We start from the raw sequence: 17,016 nt of genomic DNA on the forward strand, positions 1-17,016 counted from the left end.
TCATATGGAAAATCAAAAAAAAAAAAAAAACAGGATAGCCAAAACAATCCTGTACATTAAGGAACTTCTGGAGGCATCACAATCCCTAACTTCAAACTTTACTACAGAGGTACAGTACTGAAACAGCCTGGTATTGGCATAAGAACAGATAGGAGGACCAATGGAACTGAATCGAAGACCCAGATATTAATCCACACACGTTCGAACACTTGATTTTTGACAAAGAAGCAAAAAATATCAAATGGGGAAAAAAAGCAAATTCAACAAATGGTGCTTTCATAACTGGTTAGCAACATGTAGAAGAATGAAAATAGACCCATATCTATCACCATGCATAAAACTCAAGTCCAAAAGGATCAAAGACCTCAACATAAAACCAACCACACTGAACCTCATAGAAGAGAAAGTGGAAAGTACACTTGAATGCATTGGCACAGAAGACTCCTTCCTAAATATAACCCCAGTAGCACAGACACTGAGAGAAACAATTAATAAATGGGACCCCCTGAAACTGAAAAGCTTCTGTAAAGCAAAGGACACGGTCAACAAGACAAAAAGGCTGTCTACAGAATGGGAAAAGATCTTCACCAACTCCACATCAGACAGAAGACTAATATCCAAAAAATTGGTCATCAAAAGAACAAATAATCCAATAAGAAATGGAATACAGACCTAAACAGAAAACTCTCAACAGAGGAATCTAAAATGGCCGAAAGGCACTTAAGGAAATACTTAACATCCTTAGCCATCAGAGAAATGCAAATCAAAACAACTCTGAGATTCCATCTTACACCTGTAAGAATAGCCAACATTGCTGGGCCGTTGTCTCGAAAAACAAAACAAAACACCCCCCCCCAACAAAAAAAGGCCAACATAAAAAAAAATACTGATGATTTCTTATGCTGGAGAGGATATGGGGTAAAGGGAACACTCCTGCATTGCTGTGGGAGTGAAAACTGGTACAGCCCCTTTGGATATCAGTATATAGCGATTTTTCAGAAAATTAGGAAGCAACCTTTCTCAAGATCCAGCAATACCACTTTTGGATATAAACCCAAAGGATGCTCAATCATACCACAAGGAACTACGTTCATAGCAGAATTATTTGTCATAGTCAGAACCTGGAAACAACCTAAATGCACCTTGACCAAAGAATGGATAAAGAAGCTATGGTACTGTTACACAATGGAGCACTTCACAGTGGCAGGTGGGGGCTGGGGGGAGGAATAATGACATCTTGAAATTTGCAGGCTAGATGGATCTAGAAAACATCACATTGAGTGTGGTAACCCAGTCTCAGAAAGTCAAATATAATATGTGCTCACCCATATGTGGCTTTTAGATATAAAACAAAGAAAAACTAGCCTACAATTCACAACCACAGAGAATCTAGACAACAAAGAGGACCCTAAGAGAGACAAATATGGATCTAATCTACATGGGAAGTAGAAAAAGACAAAATCTTCTGAGTAAACTGGGAGCACGGGGACCATGGGAGAGGGTAGAAGGGCAGGGGAAGAAAGAGAGAGGAGTGGAGAAAAATATATAGCTGAATAAAAACAATAAAAAGGAAGAAAATGTGATTATATAATAAAATAAGAAGAATTGGTTGAAGGGTAAGGGGCAGAGGGAAGTCAGAGCAGGGTACACCTGGAGAGAAGACCCAGACTTGTCAGACTGCGATTGTACATGCACTTTAGTACTGAGAAATATTCCGTTCCATATTTCGTTCAGAAACCTGGAAGTTATTTCTTACTCTCTAAATACACTTCCACCCTTCTGTCCTGCTACACAGGGACACACTCCATTGGAAACAGGTATGGTTGTACCACTCTGCATTCCTTCCCTGTGACCCACACACCGACAAACATTTCAGCAAGGCTACGTGCAGCAATGACAGACACCACCTTTGGGCTCAGTGACCTCACCTGCTGTCTCTTCCATTCTGCAGCGCGGTGTACCGGTCCGTGGTCCTCTCACACACATACGTGTTCCTTCTTGCCATGCTCCCTCCAGAATACACGTTGTTCTTTATAAAGAAGAAAATCAATTTAAAAATCTTAACTATATTAGTGTGAAATCAAATTATCAAAAAAATTTCAAAGCATAATTTTAATTGAGTAGACTCACATAAGCAAGATCTATTTTTCTTCTTTCTCATATTTAGATTTTAGAAATGACAAGTGAATCAAAAGAAAACCAAAACAGCAAAAGACAAAATAAACAAACAAACCCCACCAGACCACAGCCACTACTGTTTTAGTTTATAGTTCCACAGAGGCAGACAATGGCATTGGGAAGCACAGGAAGCAGGCTGCATTCTCTCAGGGAGTGCCTGGCTGAGAAGGGGCCGAGCAGAGAGTGACCCTGCCCTCAGTCTCAGTACGGACAGGGCAATGGAGGCGGCAGTTCCTCCAGAAGCCTGTGCTCTTCTCTGCCTACTCATCAACTTCACTTCTCTCCAGGTCGGTGCCTGCCTGCTGAGTGTTGATGGGGGGCTGAGGAGTGCAATAGAAGACACTGCCCATAGCTCCCCTGCCCATAGGCCCCTGTTTGAGTTAGGAGACAGGCCACATGTAAACAAGAGAAAGAATAGCAAAAAAGGGGTAGACAGATGAGCTAGCCTCCTAATCACACAAAGACCCTACACCATCATGCCTGCCAAACACTATTTGTTACCAGCAATAAAAAGGACAGGGGTGACTGTCCGTATCTTGTGTTTCCATTTTGTTGTTGTTTGTAGTGCTGGGACTCCGACCCTGGGTCTTGAACATGCTAGGCAAGCACTTTACTAGCTGGGCCACCCCAAGCCCGGGAGGAGTGATTCAAAAGGGATAAAACACTCTTCCATCTTTGCTCCACTGGAAAATATCTTCCTACCTATTCTAGCTTCTATAATTCTTGAAAATACACAGTTAATCTAACATTTGTTTAGTATGAGCACTAGAAATTTAATAGGTATTTCCTCGAACTCAGATGCAGAAGGGGAAAATCATACAAGTAACTTTATATAAGTACAGTTTTAAAGATCTTTCAGTTTGCTGGAGAGATATCTCAGCAGTCCTCTGCAGAGGACCCGAGTCTCCTAGCCTCCATCTCAGAAGCTCACAACTTCCTGTGCTCCTCTGGGGAATCCAATGACCTCTTCAGGCCTCTGAGGATGGCTGCATACCTGCAGCAACCACACACACACACACTCACATGAATAAAGATAATAAATCTTTAAAAAAAAAAAAAAGAAGGAACAGAATCATAGAAGAATGCACATCACCCAAAAAGAAAGGCTGAGTATATCTTGACATATGTGTCAATAGGTAGCAATTAAAACCATGCATTTTTTACAAAGATTTTCATGCTCCCATCTAGAAGGAACCTGCAAACCTTAAAAACAAAATACAGTTGTGGAATATTTGTACACTGTGTGAATATATATTGCTGTGATTGGTGTAATAAAGAGCTGAATGGCCAAGAGCTAGGGAGGTAGAGGTTAGGCCAGACTTCCAGGAACAGAGAGGACTCTGGGAAGAAGAAAGTCAGAGTTGCTAGCGAGACATGAAGGAAGAAGGATGGGCAGTGCCAAGCAAGGTAAGGCCACGTGGCAGAATGTAGGTTAATAGAAACGGTTAATTTAAGTTATAAGAGCTAGTAGAGAACAAGCCTGAGCTAAGGGCCAAGGTTTAGTAATTAATAATAAATTTCCATGTTCTTTTTTGTGAGCAATGAAAAAGCTTCCTGATGTGGGAGTGATTTCTTTCTAATCTGTTGCTTTCATTGGTTAATTAATAACGAAACTGCCTTGGCCCATTTAATAGGCCAACCCTTAGGTGGGTGGAGTAAACAGAACAGAATGCTAGGAGAAAGAAGCTGAGTCAGGAGTCGCCATGAATTCTACATGCAGAATTGCCCTAACTGTTATGGAAAGATGAAATAGCTATGCTATGTCCACTTCTGTTTTCTCCAGCAAAAGAAGAACCTACAGAAGAACCCACCCCAAGCAATTAGAATGAGTTATTTCATAAGTTCAGGATGAAAAGGAATAGATAGCAAAGGGGAGACTATAAATTTTGACAGAATCTTTTGGTTTATGATTGTTTAAAATGTTAAATAATGTAGTATAATTAATCTAACTTAATGCCTTTTAGAAGTTAATCAATAAAGCCTGAGTACTCACTGTTCACCTCAGCATTACAGATTCTGAGGAAGCTCCTGTGTCAATACACAGAGGACTATGAGCATGGGGAAACTGTACAAACATGGCAGCACCTGGCTCAGAACTGAGCGGGACACAGCTACGGGCAGGCTGGGGAGATATGGAGTAGCTACCACAGGGAATTCCCCTAGGGACACAGGACTTGCACGATTGGTAGTAATGGGATTAGGTTGCAGTTGCACATAAGGGCAGACACGGAGGGAGAAAGCTACATTGGCCATGCAGAGAAGGTCCAATATGAGTGGACCATAGGCTAATGTGGAGGGTGGTGGAAGGCACAGGAACAGTGCACTTTTACTGCTACATGGAGCGCTGACTTTTGAAACAGTCCTCCAGCTCACAGGGAAGTACTGAAAAAAAAAATGCCTTTTTATCCTTCCCAAGTAGATCAGGTAGAGGAGAGGAAGCAGCTATACCACCATTCTTTACTTTTCTGTGTGAGCGTTTTGCCTGCATGTATGTAAGTGCATCACATGGAGGCCAGAGGAGGGTGCTGGATCACCTGGAGCTGTAGTTGTGAGCTACCATGTGGGTCCTGGGAACCAAGCCTGGTCCTCTGTAAGAGCAAGTGCTCTTGATTACGGAGCCATCCCTCCAGATTTAATATACCACCCATTCTCAAAGGCATGTGCATTCACTTCTTAGACTAGGAAGTGCTGAGCTAGTGACATATTTGAAAAAAGCATGGTCTCAGTAACCACACAGAACAGTGGCATCAGACAACCTACTTGTGATGAAGGTGTGCTGGCTTTGCTTTTGGCATATCACTGCAGATTTTCTACCTAAAGTGACCCACAATACATTAAATAAAGGGTTCTTTTCCCCCTGCTGATTAGAGTTGATTCTATTTCATTCATGTTGTTCACCCTTATTTATGTTCCTGAATCATGTCCGATCACCAATATCAATTTCTTAACCTTATTCTCATCATCTGCCCAGCAAGGTTCTAATCTCCGCCCCGTCCTTACTCCCATGTTTCTGTTCTAATCTCCACCCCACCCTTACTCCGGCGTTTCTGTTCTAATCTCTGCCTCTTCCTTACTCCCGTGTTTCTGTTCTAATCTCTGCCCTGTCCTTACTCCCGTGTTTATGTTCTAATCTCTGCCCTGAATATTACTCAGAATTTTCAGTATGTAAACATGTGTGCATGTGTGTCTGTGCACTTACATGTGGAAGTCAGAGGAAACCTTTTTCTCCTCCCACTCTGGGGTCCTGAATGAAGCTCAAGCTTGTCAGACATGATGACAAGCCCCCTTACCCAATAAGCCATTTCACTGGCCCTTACTAAGTTACCTGAGTACACTTAACTCTTGTATATTTTATATCAACATGTTATATTCTTTCTCTTTCTGTAACAATACTTTCTTTAGTACAGTGTTTTTAAATCGTCACTGTGCAGTCAAATAGCTGACATATTTTATGCCTAAGAATATTATTGTATTTTATATTTGAGTGACAGTTTGGCTAGATATAAAATTCTAGACCTAAAATGCTTTCCTTTTACCCCTGAAAGTTTAAAAATACCATTGCATCTTCTGGCATCCACACTACTGAAAGCAATCTAACTTTGCTCCTTTTATGGTCATCAGTTCTTCCTCTAAAATCTTTAAAGATGGCTCACCTTGTTTTCTGGGCATCTACACAATCTGCTTTAGCAAGCCCAGGAACACATTTTCTTCTGGCTTCTGTTTGCCATCCTGGGCCTTCTCTTTTTACTGTTATCATTCCTTCAAATACTCCCTGTATGGCCTCAGAACACTATTATCTAGATGCTGCCCACTCTATTCTCGCCCTTCCATCTCTGTTTTCATTCTGTCTCTATGTCCTGCTCCTTCCAGGACAGTACTGCGGCCTCTCTTCTAGGTCCCAATATAATTTCTAGAGGGTGGCATTTTAAGAGACTTCGTGGGACATAAGTGGACAAATTATTAATGAGTCTGCCCTCAAAGAGCAGTTTACGAGTAAATGTAAGATTAAATGCACCAATGTATCATCAGGTAAATATCTCAAAAGCAGAACCAAGCAGCAGGGGCTTAATGTTCCATTCTGAAGTGAGGCTACGGATTTCAGAATTTTATCTGGTTGCAGGGCCTCGTGCTTAGAATCCCACTATCAAGAGGCTGAAGTCAGAGGACTACTGTTGCTGTGAGCTCCAGGCTAGCTTAGGCTACTGAGGAAAATGTCTTAAAACAACAACAACAAAGAATTCTCTGCACTATTTTGTTCAGTTACATTCATGAGAAGCTTGGGCCCTTTTTCATGGTCTTTAAATTATGATTCATTTTGAAACATTTAAAAAGACAAAAGACAAAGCTATTACAAAATCCCAGTGCCACATAAGATCAAGCTGTGATACAGGAGAGCTCTGACTCACACTCGGGCCAGCAGAAGACTTTTTCCTGTCCGGACCCACCAGGGGGCTGGCTGTCACTTCACTCTTGGATCCCACCATCGTGCTGCCAAGTCTTCGGGCTGTGTCTTTGTCCCAGTCCTCCTTCTGTTCACTTTCCACACTGTTGGCCTGGGGCCTTTTGGTGTATGACACAGCGGGGGGGATGGAGGGACCAGCTGCAAAGTGTAGGAATAGCTAAGTTAGCTGGGAAGCCACGGATAGACTTCCCACAAAAAAGTCTCCGCGTTTGTGTGCTTTACACTCTCAACTAAGATGAGATTGTTTACACAAATCAGTTTGGGTCTCCACAATAGAGATCCTACTGATTGTCTAATGCTGAAAGTCTGTGAGAAGGGCTAAGAACGGAAGGAAAGGGAAGTGTGTATTGGGTAAGACACACACACACACCACGCACACACACAAACACAGCTAGCCTGTCTCTCATTCTTAGATTTGCTCTCCCACCATGGTCACTGAAGCGACGCTGCTTCTGGTTGGCTGAGATGCTTCGCTGGACCTTCAGGTGAGCCGGGGACTGAAGAGTGCTGTTGTTCAGGTCACTGCTCGGCCGGGATCGCTGACACAGGTTTCCACTGGACAGTGACTCACCACCTTCAAACTGAGAAGAGCGATCACCCAGATTTTAAAACAGCAAAGTGTTTGCATACATAGAATGATTTGAAGCTCTGTAAGGAGCAATTGAAACTAAAAAACAGACTTTAAACTGGCAAGAAGGAAGGGAGGAAGCTGGGTATTAGAACGCTCACACTAATGTAATCTGCTACTGTGCTCGACTCCTCAGTTTAGCTAAAACAAGTAAGAGCCACGAAGCACTGCATGGTAACCGCATAGCAGACAGTTTTTAAGTGTTTACATGTTACTTTGTTTAATCATTGCTACAAACCCGTGATATATTAACCTGCACTCTCCAGATGGAAAAAAAACCAAGGTTGAGGACATCACTGGGTTTCAAACAGGAGACAATCTAAAATCTATTTTTTTTGAGACAGGGTTTCTCTGTAGCTGACCATGATAAGCTGGGGCTGACACACAGCCTCTCTCTGTAATTTGAAAGCTGTACCATGCTGCTAAGGTTCGGAGCCAACCCTGGGACTGCACTGGGAAGTCAGGCTGTTGGAGTCAAGCAGTAAGAATGCTGCTGGCTATAGCAGCAGGGCTGTGGAGAGGTGATCCACCAACACTATTCTAAGTGTGTCAACGATTACCGTACTAACAAGGATTACTGTACTAAACCTGTTCAACGGCCCTAAGAGCTAAGTACTTTTGTCCATATTTCACAGAAAATGAAGGACGTACTTGGTGGCTCTGATGGGGGCAGTGAGCCTGATTTGCCATTCATGGTAGCTTCCAATACAATTTATTTCCAATACAATTCATATTTGATTTTAATAGATGCCTGGAATTTGTGTTTGAATTAAAAAGAAAATTAAAGTCCCCAGAGGTCATTTGAAATCTAAATAGGAACAGTCGGAAGAGGCTAGAAACAACTATTTGGGCCATTCCCGCTAGCTCTCTTGAGACTGCGCACGGCCCCTGGTTCCCTTGGAGACCTCTCTCCATGTAGCAGCTGTTCTTCCTGCTCGGTCGGCTCGCCAAGGGCTCAGACAAGTTAATGCCTGTGATGGTTACAACAGTTCCTAGCACGTGCATGCTATATACGGGTAACAACTCCCACACTGTAATCAAATCCTTGCTCCAAATCCAGATCTTTATACCCCATCTCTCCTATAAGTGCCATCCAACAAGACTGTCCTCCCACCACCCTGCACTGAGCTAGATTCTCAGTCCACTTGCCCTTCTGATAAAGCCATGCGCCCTCCTGACATGCCACCTTACACAAGCCACGTGCCCTCCTGACATGCCACCTTACACAAGCCACGTGCCTACTGACACGCCACCTTAGACAGCAGGCACCTGTGAGAAATCAGGGCTCATTCCGTCTTCCCAATGGCATGTCACATGGACCACCATGGTGGGTTTCACCCTAGCTCGTTACAGGTGCCAGCTCTCATCCACTCGCAGAGTGTCTGCAGCATGCCCCATGGCCAACAATAATGCTGCTGAGAGCTACATCGAGGGCTCCTGGACAGAAGGACTTCCGGGCTTTACCCTCATGGTGTCAGCATAGCTTCTGACAGAGACAGCTTCAATAAACTTCAGTTGGAATGTATGATTTTGTTCATAGCTGGTATTTAATTATGATTAATTATAGCCTTTTCTTTTTCTTTCAGAATGCCTCCCACAGATGTCTAGATTTCAACTTTCAATGATCTGGCCTCGGTTCCTATTTCAGTTCATCCTTCTATAGCTGCTTTTCCAAAGCATCATTTACTCGCGTGGCCACCACTTGCACACAGTCATTTCCTGCACTGTCTGCTTAACATGGACCTCTGCTGCCTACCAGAAGAGCCACTTGACACAAGGCCAGTGCCAGGAGGCATCTTCTTCTGGGGGCTCAGGTATCTACGCTGCTGCAGACACACATGCTTCTCTTTGCTTAAGACCCTGTCGTACTGTAACTCACGATAATCACACTGCCTTTGGCTACACAGTGTGTACACTGTTAGTTGTGTTAGTTACACAACTAACTCTCGGGACACCATGCTCAAAGTGAGGACTGTGGGAAGAGCTGCTAGGGCCAAGCAGGGCAGTGGGCCTGCTCATTCCTAATGAGATCAGTATACAATTCAGCACCTTGATTTGTGATCTCTAATAAGACTGGTAGGATCTTCTTGTGATTTTTGGTTCCACAAAGAGACAAATATATTTACTAACATATCTTTATCCATTTAATTCAAGAATTAATCTATATTAATTTAAAAAGACAAAAAACTTACTTCGGGTGGTTTTCTACCTAGAAGAATATAAGTAGCCATGACTTCATCGTATTTCTGACTTACTAAGGCATCATTGATTTCATCTCGTGCAAAACCCATGGTGACCATAATGTCTAGAAAAAAAGAAAAGAGAAAAAGTTTCTGAAAATGTATCTATTTAGTAAACAATCAAGCAAAAATATAGGTCTGCCAATAATGTTAGGAAAAACTAGTTCTTAAAATATTCAAAGTGAGCTTTAACTATATATTCAGATACTATACATTTATAATTTTAACATTTATTTAATTGCTTTGCCTACATGTATCTGTGTGCATTACAGGCCTGCCTGGGGTCTGTGGACATCAGAAGAGGGCGTCAGCTCTCCTGGGACTGGAGCTACAGATGGCTGTGAGCCACAACCTGGGAGCAGGGAATTGAGCTTGGGTCTTCTACAAGGGCTACAAGTGTTCTTAACTGGTGAGTCATCTCTCCAGCCCCATTTCTAATTTTTTGTGTGCAGAACTATTTATGTTATGGAATTAATATGTTCAGCCAATTCTCATTTCCTGGGGGCATTTCTGAGCTGACTTCTTTTGTCCAGGCAAGGTCTGTACTGCCTGGGCCTCCCACGTGCCCACTCTTCGTTCTCTCCGCTCACTCTCTCAGCATCTTCTCGGCTACTCCTGAGGAGACAACTCTCTCGATCCAAGCCCTCTGCTTCCCTTTTCATCGGCAGTACACAGTTCTGGTATTAAGGCTTTCACAATGTTCTCATTAGGTCATGGGGTCAGGGAAGGTCTGCTAAGCAGAAAGGGAGAAGCAACGTGCCCACAGCTTAGATTTCTGTGTCCTGGACTTTGCTATACATTTTAGTCTGCTCAGTGCTAATAGTTCTAGTGGGTATTCTTCCAGTGAGGGGTGCAGGAAGAAATAAGTATGCTTGTCTAGTTTATTTTATTTTTTTGCTATAGTTTCTAATAATTGAACAGGACCACAGATATAAATGAAAACAAACTAAGGAACTTGAATACTTTAGTGTTGGCCATTAAGGTGATAATGAAAGTATTTTAAAATAAAAGCCCCACATGAACACTACTGTGCTAGGTCAATGGACCAGTTCTTGTAGTCTATGGCAGCGACCCTCACAGTATTTAAACACTTACCTATTCTTTTTGCATCATTGAGATCAAGCTCAGGCTCAGAATATGGTTTTAGTTCTTCTTCTTCATGACCAACATTCATCCATCGGTCTTTCATTATTTGCTAGGAAATAAACTCTAAGTCATGTCTGGTGGAATTACAACATTCAACCCACTCCTCAAATGTGAAATTTATTGGTTCACTCAACAAGAGTCATGTGACAATTTCAAATAAAGTTACTCTATCTACTTTAATTAATGGTCCAACAGAAGGTGTGGCTCTCTTGGACACCCAGAATGTTATCGCAACTAGACGAACCAGTACTCACAAAAAGCAATGCGAAACAACCCTCCTTCCTTTAAAAGGAATATTTTCAAATTAAAATGAATATTTTTAAATTGGAAAGTTTTAACATGAGAATCTGACTTTAACGTTTGTTCATTTTTGGCCTTTTATCAAACTCGTGCATTTATTTTAAAATTCCACTCATCAGAAAGAGGATATCTTGGGGGATGGAAATCTAGGCTAGTCAGTCCTGTTGAGTCAAAGAATTTGGGAAAGGATGATGGTAACCATTAAAGCCCAGAATCAGAAATTAGGTAACAATCAAGGTGAAAACAGGTACTGACGTGAATTATCAGAACCAAATACCCTGTGGTGTAAATGTCAGCCCTGGGCTGTTAAAGACAACCTAGTGGGGTCTAACCAAGGAGTGGGAGGGGACAGCTACAGCTGGGTGAGAGAGAACATCCAGCATACATAAAGCAACAAACTACAGCTCCAAACTTCTACTACTGGCTAAAAGCTATGCTTACACACAGAGGAGTGCTATGAAAATAACTGTTTTACAAGTTTACAGACACCCCCCTCCCCCAACACACACACACAATGCTAGAGCTTACTAACTGTAACTGGTACAAAGGGCTGGAAAGATGACTCAGAGGTTAAGAGCCCTAGTTGTTCTTCCAGAGGAACTAGTTTGATTCCCAGTACCTACAGATGGCTTTTAACCACCTGCAACTCCAGTTCCAGGGGATCCAATTCTGGTCTCCCCATCCATGCAGGTAAAACATTCACACACATAAAAATAAATAAAATTTAAAAAAAAACCATAAAAACTACAAATGAAGTTGTGGCCATATTTGCCACTATTGGGCTCCCGTGAGGGCAGATGGGCACACACGGCAGGGCTCAGCCAGTGTCATGTCCCCTCCAACCCCGTTGTCCATAGCCATGGCCTGTGTTATTCCATAGCCATGGACCTCAACAAGGGCCACAAAGTGACAAGACTGGGAGGAGATGAGCAACTTACTGGTATAGTCATGAGGAAGGTCATGGCCAAGCACTGATCTTCCCCTACCTCCTCCCCCAAGAAATGTTTGTGCTGAATAATAATAATAATATAATAATAATAAAATGAAGATCATGTAAGACAATTCTTGAGTTCACTACTACTTCAAGGGGGTTTCTGGAGGTTTGCTGTAAGAAATCCTTCCTCTAAAGAGAATGTATAAGACACATTGTGCATCAGTGGCACAGGTGTCATGGGAGTAACCAACCACCTTTTGACTGGATTTAAGCTCATTCCTTGACATGCTACCCAAACCTGACACTTCTAAAGTGGCCAAGAACTTGAGACTGGTTGTCATGGGCCTAGGTAAAAACCTACTACTTTTATTCTGCTAAAGAAATATAGCAATAGCCAGGTGCTGGTGGTGCACATCTTTAATCCGAGCACTCAGGAGGCAGAGGTAGGTGGATCTCTGTGAGTTCAAGGCCAGCCTGGTCTACAGAGAGAGTTCTGGAACAGGTTCCAAAGCTATAGAGAAACCCTGTCTTGAAAAAAACAAAAACAAAACAAAACAAAAAGCGCAATGCAATGACGTTTAATGATATATATTGCTAAAGGTCTGTATATCACTCCGCCCTCATCACTTCTTGCAGTAGATAGCAATTAACACAACTAGACAATGTGCAGGGTAACTTAGGAGCAGTCAGCCCTAAAAGGGATATCTTTATCAAACCCCTCCCCTCAAGGCTCAGGGATCTGTTCAAAAGAGGAAGTGGACCGATCATAAGAGCCAGAGGTGGTGGATGACTCCAAGGATACAACAGGGTTCATACACATAAACTCACAGAGACTGTGACAACTTACACAAGACCTGCACAGGTAAAACTACACAGAATCCAGCATGGAAAAGGGAGTGGACATAAGGTCCCACACCTAGGCAAGAAGCTATGTGCAGCTGGTAGTTGTTGGGATGCAGACAAATAGTTTTCTCCAGTGGAGTGTCACTGGGCACATCAACCACACTCCAAGGCAGGCCCCATGCCCAGGACTAGTTGGCCATCATAAAATGAACTCTGTGTTTTGTGTGTGCTGTTTATTTTGTTTTGGTCTCACTGCTTTCATTTTGACCTGGTCTTTTCAGGGACCTGTGACCAGCCTGTGTGTAGTCAAGTGTGTAGTACTGCATTTCTACCATGAACTCGTGGGTCAGCATCAGGCTGGAGAGACAGCTCAGCAGCTGGGAGCACTGCCTGCTCCTCTAGAGGACCCAGATTCAGTCCTCAGTGCCCACATGTCACCTCACAGCTGTCTCTAACTCTAGTTCCAAGGGATCCATGGACTAGACATACATGGGGCACATATATATACATGCAGGCAAAATACCCATACATATAAAGTAAAATTAAAAAAATCTTTAAAAAGTCTAATCATCATCATTAGCAAAAGTATATATTAAATTATACAATACAATGGACTCATTGTCATAAGATCAAAATTTTAGATAATAATTTGGCTTTTAAATTCTACTCCATGTACTCTAGTGTTTTAACACTCAGGGGTTCACTGGGCTTGCACTATGGCCCTGTGTGTGCCAGGCACAGGCTCTCGCATTGAGCTGTAGGGGCTCAGCTGCTGAGTCTGGCTTTGATCCTCAACTCTTCCACAGAAGCTGGGCTTATAAACCTATACCATGAGGTCTGCACAACTTGCAGCCTCATAATGTTAAGGATCAAAGAGTAAACCATTTGGATAACTATTCTGACCAAATCTGAAATCAGTAAATAGTCGTCTTTGAGGGAAGCACATTCATTTTTATTAGCAGCCCACAGAAGGTTGTAAGCACTGTCTCCCCAGGCGACTGTCTGCATTCTCTCTAATCTGCCTTTCTGTGAACTGCTGTCTCAGCTCTGGGAATCTGTTACTCACAGGCGAGTGAAGGGAGTTTTGGATAGGAGTGGATCCCACAGACACCTCCAGCCTCCCCTAGCACGAGCACTCAGTTACACACCCACATACATATGTACAATTTAAGTAAATCTTAAAAGAAAAAAAGCGGACCCCAGAGCTAGTTATAGACCCTCAGAACTAAGTCAGCGGTTTTCCATTCTGAGCCAACACACACTTTCTATGAATGGGTGGAAGTAAGCTGAGAAAAACAGTAGGACAGAAATGGGCTTTCACTAGAGACATCGGTATTAACATGTCATTTCACCCCCAAAGGAAAAGTCACAAAAAATTTGAGCTAAGAACTAATCACACCTGAACGAACAATGCAGTAAAAAATACCAATTGATCTGCTTCTTCAAAGCACTTAGTTTCCCAAGTCTTCAATTTCCACCAGAACATACTATGTCTTTTAGAAAAAGTATGTGTGGAAAAGAATGAGGATGCCCAAGTTGAGCTAAGCACTGTGAGCAGGGCTGGCTTCCCAGGGCTGCACCTCCACTGCACCTCATGGTGTGTGTGCAGAAAGCCCCCGGTGAAACAGAGCACTGAGCAGGAGCTTCACTGCGCTCCCTGTCCTTCCCACGCAGGAAGGAAGACTTTAAAAGTTCAAGTGAGGAATGGGTACTGAGTCTTTCAAACTCTAGGCCAAAATATTCCTAAAGACAGACGTGAAGGGGCCAGAGGGGCGGCTGGGAGAGTAAAAGCATTTTTCCCAGGTTGGGTTCCAGGCCTACATAGCAGCTCACAATCACCTGTGACTCTAGTTCCAGGGGATTTACCCCCATCTTCTGGCATCTCAGGGCACTGCATGTATGTAATCCACATACATGAAAGCAAACACTTTCAACCAAAGAAGACCCAGAGGGAAAAATGATCACCAGTTATCCCAGTTACAGCCTAAGAAGGGAAAGGGACTTGTCATCTTGGTTACTCGGACCTCTGCTGGTTCTGTAACAGTTAGGACATGAAGATGGTGTGTGCTCCAATATACTCTGCTCATGTCTGTAAATTCTCAGTACTGACGAGAAGTTCCTATTGCAGATTTTGGCTCCACGTGATTCCAGATGAAGAGTTAACTGGTTTAGAGTTTCCACAATCATTTTCAACCTTCAAAGATCTGGTCAGTCTTAACATAAAGGTTTTCGTTTTGGACCACGTGGTTTCTGACACAGGCTAGGTTTATCCCCTTCAAAAGTCAACTTTGGTGGTGGCGCTCGCCTTTAATCCCAGCATTCAGGAGGCAGAGGCAGGTGGATCTTTGAATCCGAGGCCTGGTCTATAAGGTGAGCTCACAGCCAGGAGTATACAGAGGAACCCTGGCTGGGGGGCTGAGGGCGTCAACTTTGCCTCCACTGTGTCCGTTTTAATAACTCACCAAAGAATGAAGAAGAAATAAGCCTTTGGAGAGACCTACTGTGGTTTTTCAATAAAGAACCATTACTTCCTGATGCTGAAAAGGCAAACTAGATGCTGGGCCGACACTGGGAACCGCACCTGCAGTGTCTCTGCTGTGTGCTGACTGTGTACCTGGAACCCACAGCACACTCACCTCCAAGCTGCCCCTCTTTATGGGGTTCAGCACTAACAGTTTCTTCAGGAGATTCTCGCAGTCTGTGGACATGTAGAAGGGAATGCGGTATTTCCCCCTGAGGACTCGCTCACGAAGTTCCTTGGACAAAGAAGGAAAGCGTTTGTAAGTAGTAGTTGGCATTACAGCTCCTGGGGAGAAGGGCATCAGCACCAAACAGCAGGTACCTTTAGGTTCTGGCCATCAAAGGGCAGGGAGCCACTGACCAGCGTGTAGAGAATGACGCCCAGACTCCACACATCCACTTCTGGCCCATCATACTTCTTGCCTTGGAAAAGCTCGGGGGCAGCGTAAGGCGGGCTTCCACAGAAAGTGTCCAATTTGTTCCCCACTGTGAATTCATTGCTAAAACCAAAGTCAGCAATTTTAATATTCATATCAGCATCAAGGAGAAGGTTTTCAGCCTAAGAGGAAAATAATAAAAAGGACAATGTAAAAAGTGCACACAAAATAAAGATGTCCGCTGCACTTCTCTCAGATGCTAAGTCTGCTAGTGCCTGCCTCTCATTTAAGACTAACATCCAGTTCTGCAGTGCACAGCTGTCCAAGTGACATCTGCGCAAGACTGGATTCTAACACTTGAAAAAGAAAGCACATAGGACTATTTCAGAAAGGTTATTTTAAACACCATCCCCACAGTTTATTTTAAAGGTTTTTAACTTCATGGTAAGAGGCATCTTGGAACTGTACCTTAACAGGACCTACCTATTCTAAAGAATACACATTGAAATTCCACTTTGCCCCAGACTTAAGCCAAGATTAGCCAGAGGAGCACCATCTGAACAAGCAGTTGATGGCAGGCTCCAGGGTATGTCGGGTCTGTGGCTCCTTTACTCCGTCCCCTGTCCTCTCCTACAGAGCACTTCCTCAACAAAGCAGTGCTTAGTGAAAGGAAACAAGTGGACAACTGGGCTCCCACGGTCTTTATTTTCAGCAGCGTTTGCTGTTCTAAATGCTGACTCCTGTCGAGAGTCACGTTCTGGAGGAAGCAAGGACTCCCATGTTCAAGAGACTTTTCCTAAAATTCTAAAACAATCACCCAATGGAAACTTCTATAAATGCAAACAATTTAATGAAAACTTGCTTTTTGGTGCACGTTTCATGTAAATTCCATTTTTAATTGATGGATAAACAGACTAATAAAGTTACAGGCTGGTTTGTAGGTTGCTTGATCAAAGTCCAGAAAGGAGTAAAATTTGACCAAGATGAAAACCAGAGGACTGGTGCTTCACCTCTAAGATTCAATAGGGGGTTAATGTCTCTGAAATCTCTTATCTGGACTTAATAACTCCAACTCCTAATCCTGGGAACTTTTTTGACTCAATAGAGACATTTAGGTACATATGAGAAAACAACACTTGGAGCATTAACCATGTCTCACAGTTCTGGAAAGGAGAGTAAGGCATGTAGACACAGAACAGGGAAAAGCCTCAGAAATACACAAACTGTCAACTGTTGAGATAAAGTTCCTTGGATAGTCATCATATAGAATCAATGATAAGATCTAGTATATTCTGATGGGAATAACGCAATGTAAAATATGGGATGGGTAGATCCATCTTTACCATACAAAGGAGCTCACATTGGTAGGAGAAGTATGGTATAAAGAA

General features: G+C 43.0%; 1 protein-coding gene across 2 annotated transcripts in view; it reads right to left on the reverse strand.

Annotated features, from left to right (window-relative positions):
• The window catches only part of Mark1 (microtubule affinity regulating kinase 1), a 103,755-nt gene that overhangs the window by 9,916 nt on the left and 76,823 nt on the right, over positions 1-17,016 (reverse strand). For both annotated transcript variants that reach the window (XM_050148204.1, XM_050148203.1), the window contains exons 8-14: positions 15,574-15,810; positions 15,368-15,487; positions 10,604-10,703; positions 9,461-9,573; positions 7,068-7,221; positions 6,585-6,778; positions 1,929-2,029 (exon numbers count right to left, since the gene is read on the reverse strand). In XM_050148204.1, coding sequence (XP_050004161.1) covers positions 1,929-2,029; positions 6,585-6,778; positions 7,068-7,221; positions 9,461-9,573; positions 10,604-10,703; positions 15,368-15,487; positions 15,574-15,810 — 1,019 coding nt within the window. The remainder of the gene's footprint in view (positions 1-1,928; positions 2,030-6,584; positions 6,779-7,067; positions 7,222-9,460; positions 9,574-10,603; positions 10,704-15,367; positions 15,488-15,573; positions 15,811-17,016) is intronic.

Source organism: Alexandromys fortis, unplaced genomic scaffold, assembly GCF_014885135.2.
Source record: "Alexandromys fortis isolate MF-2015 unplaced genomic scaffold, M_Fortis_MF-2015_v1.1 scaffold_62, whole genome shotgun sequence".
Lineage (NCBI taxonomy): Eukaryota > Metazoa > Chordata > Mammalia > Rodentia > Cricetidae > Alexandromys > Alexandromys fortis.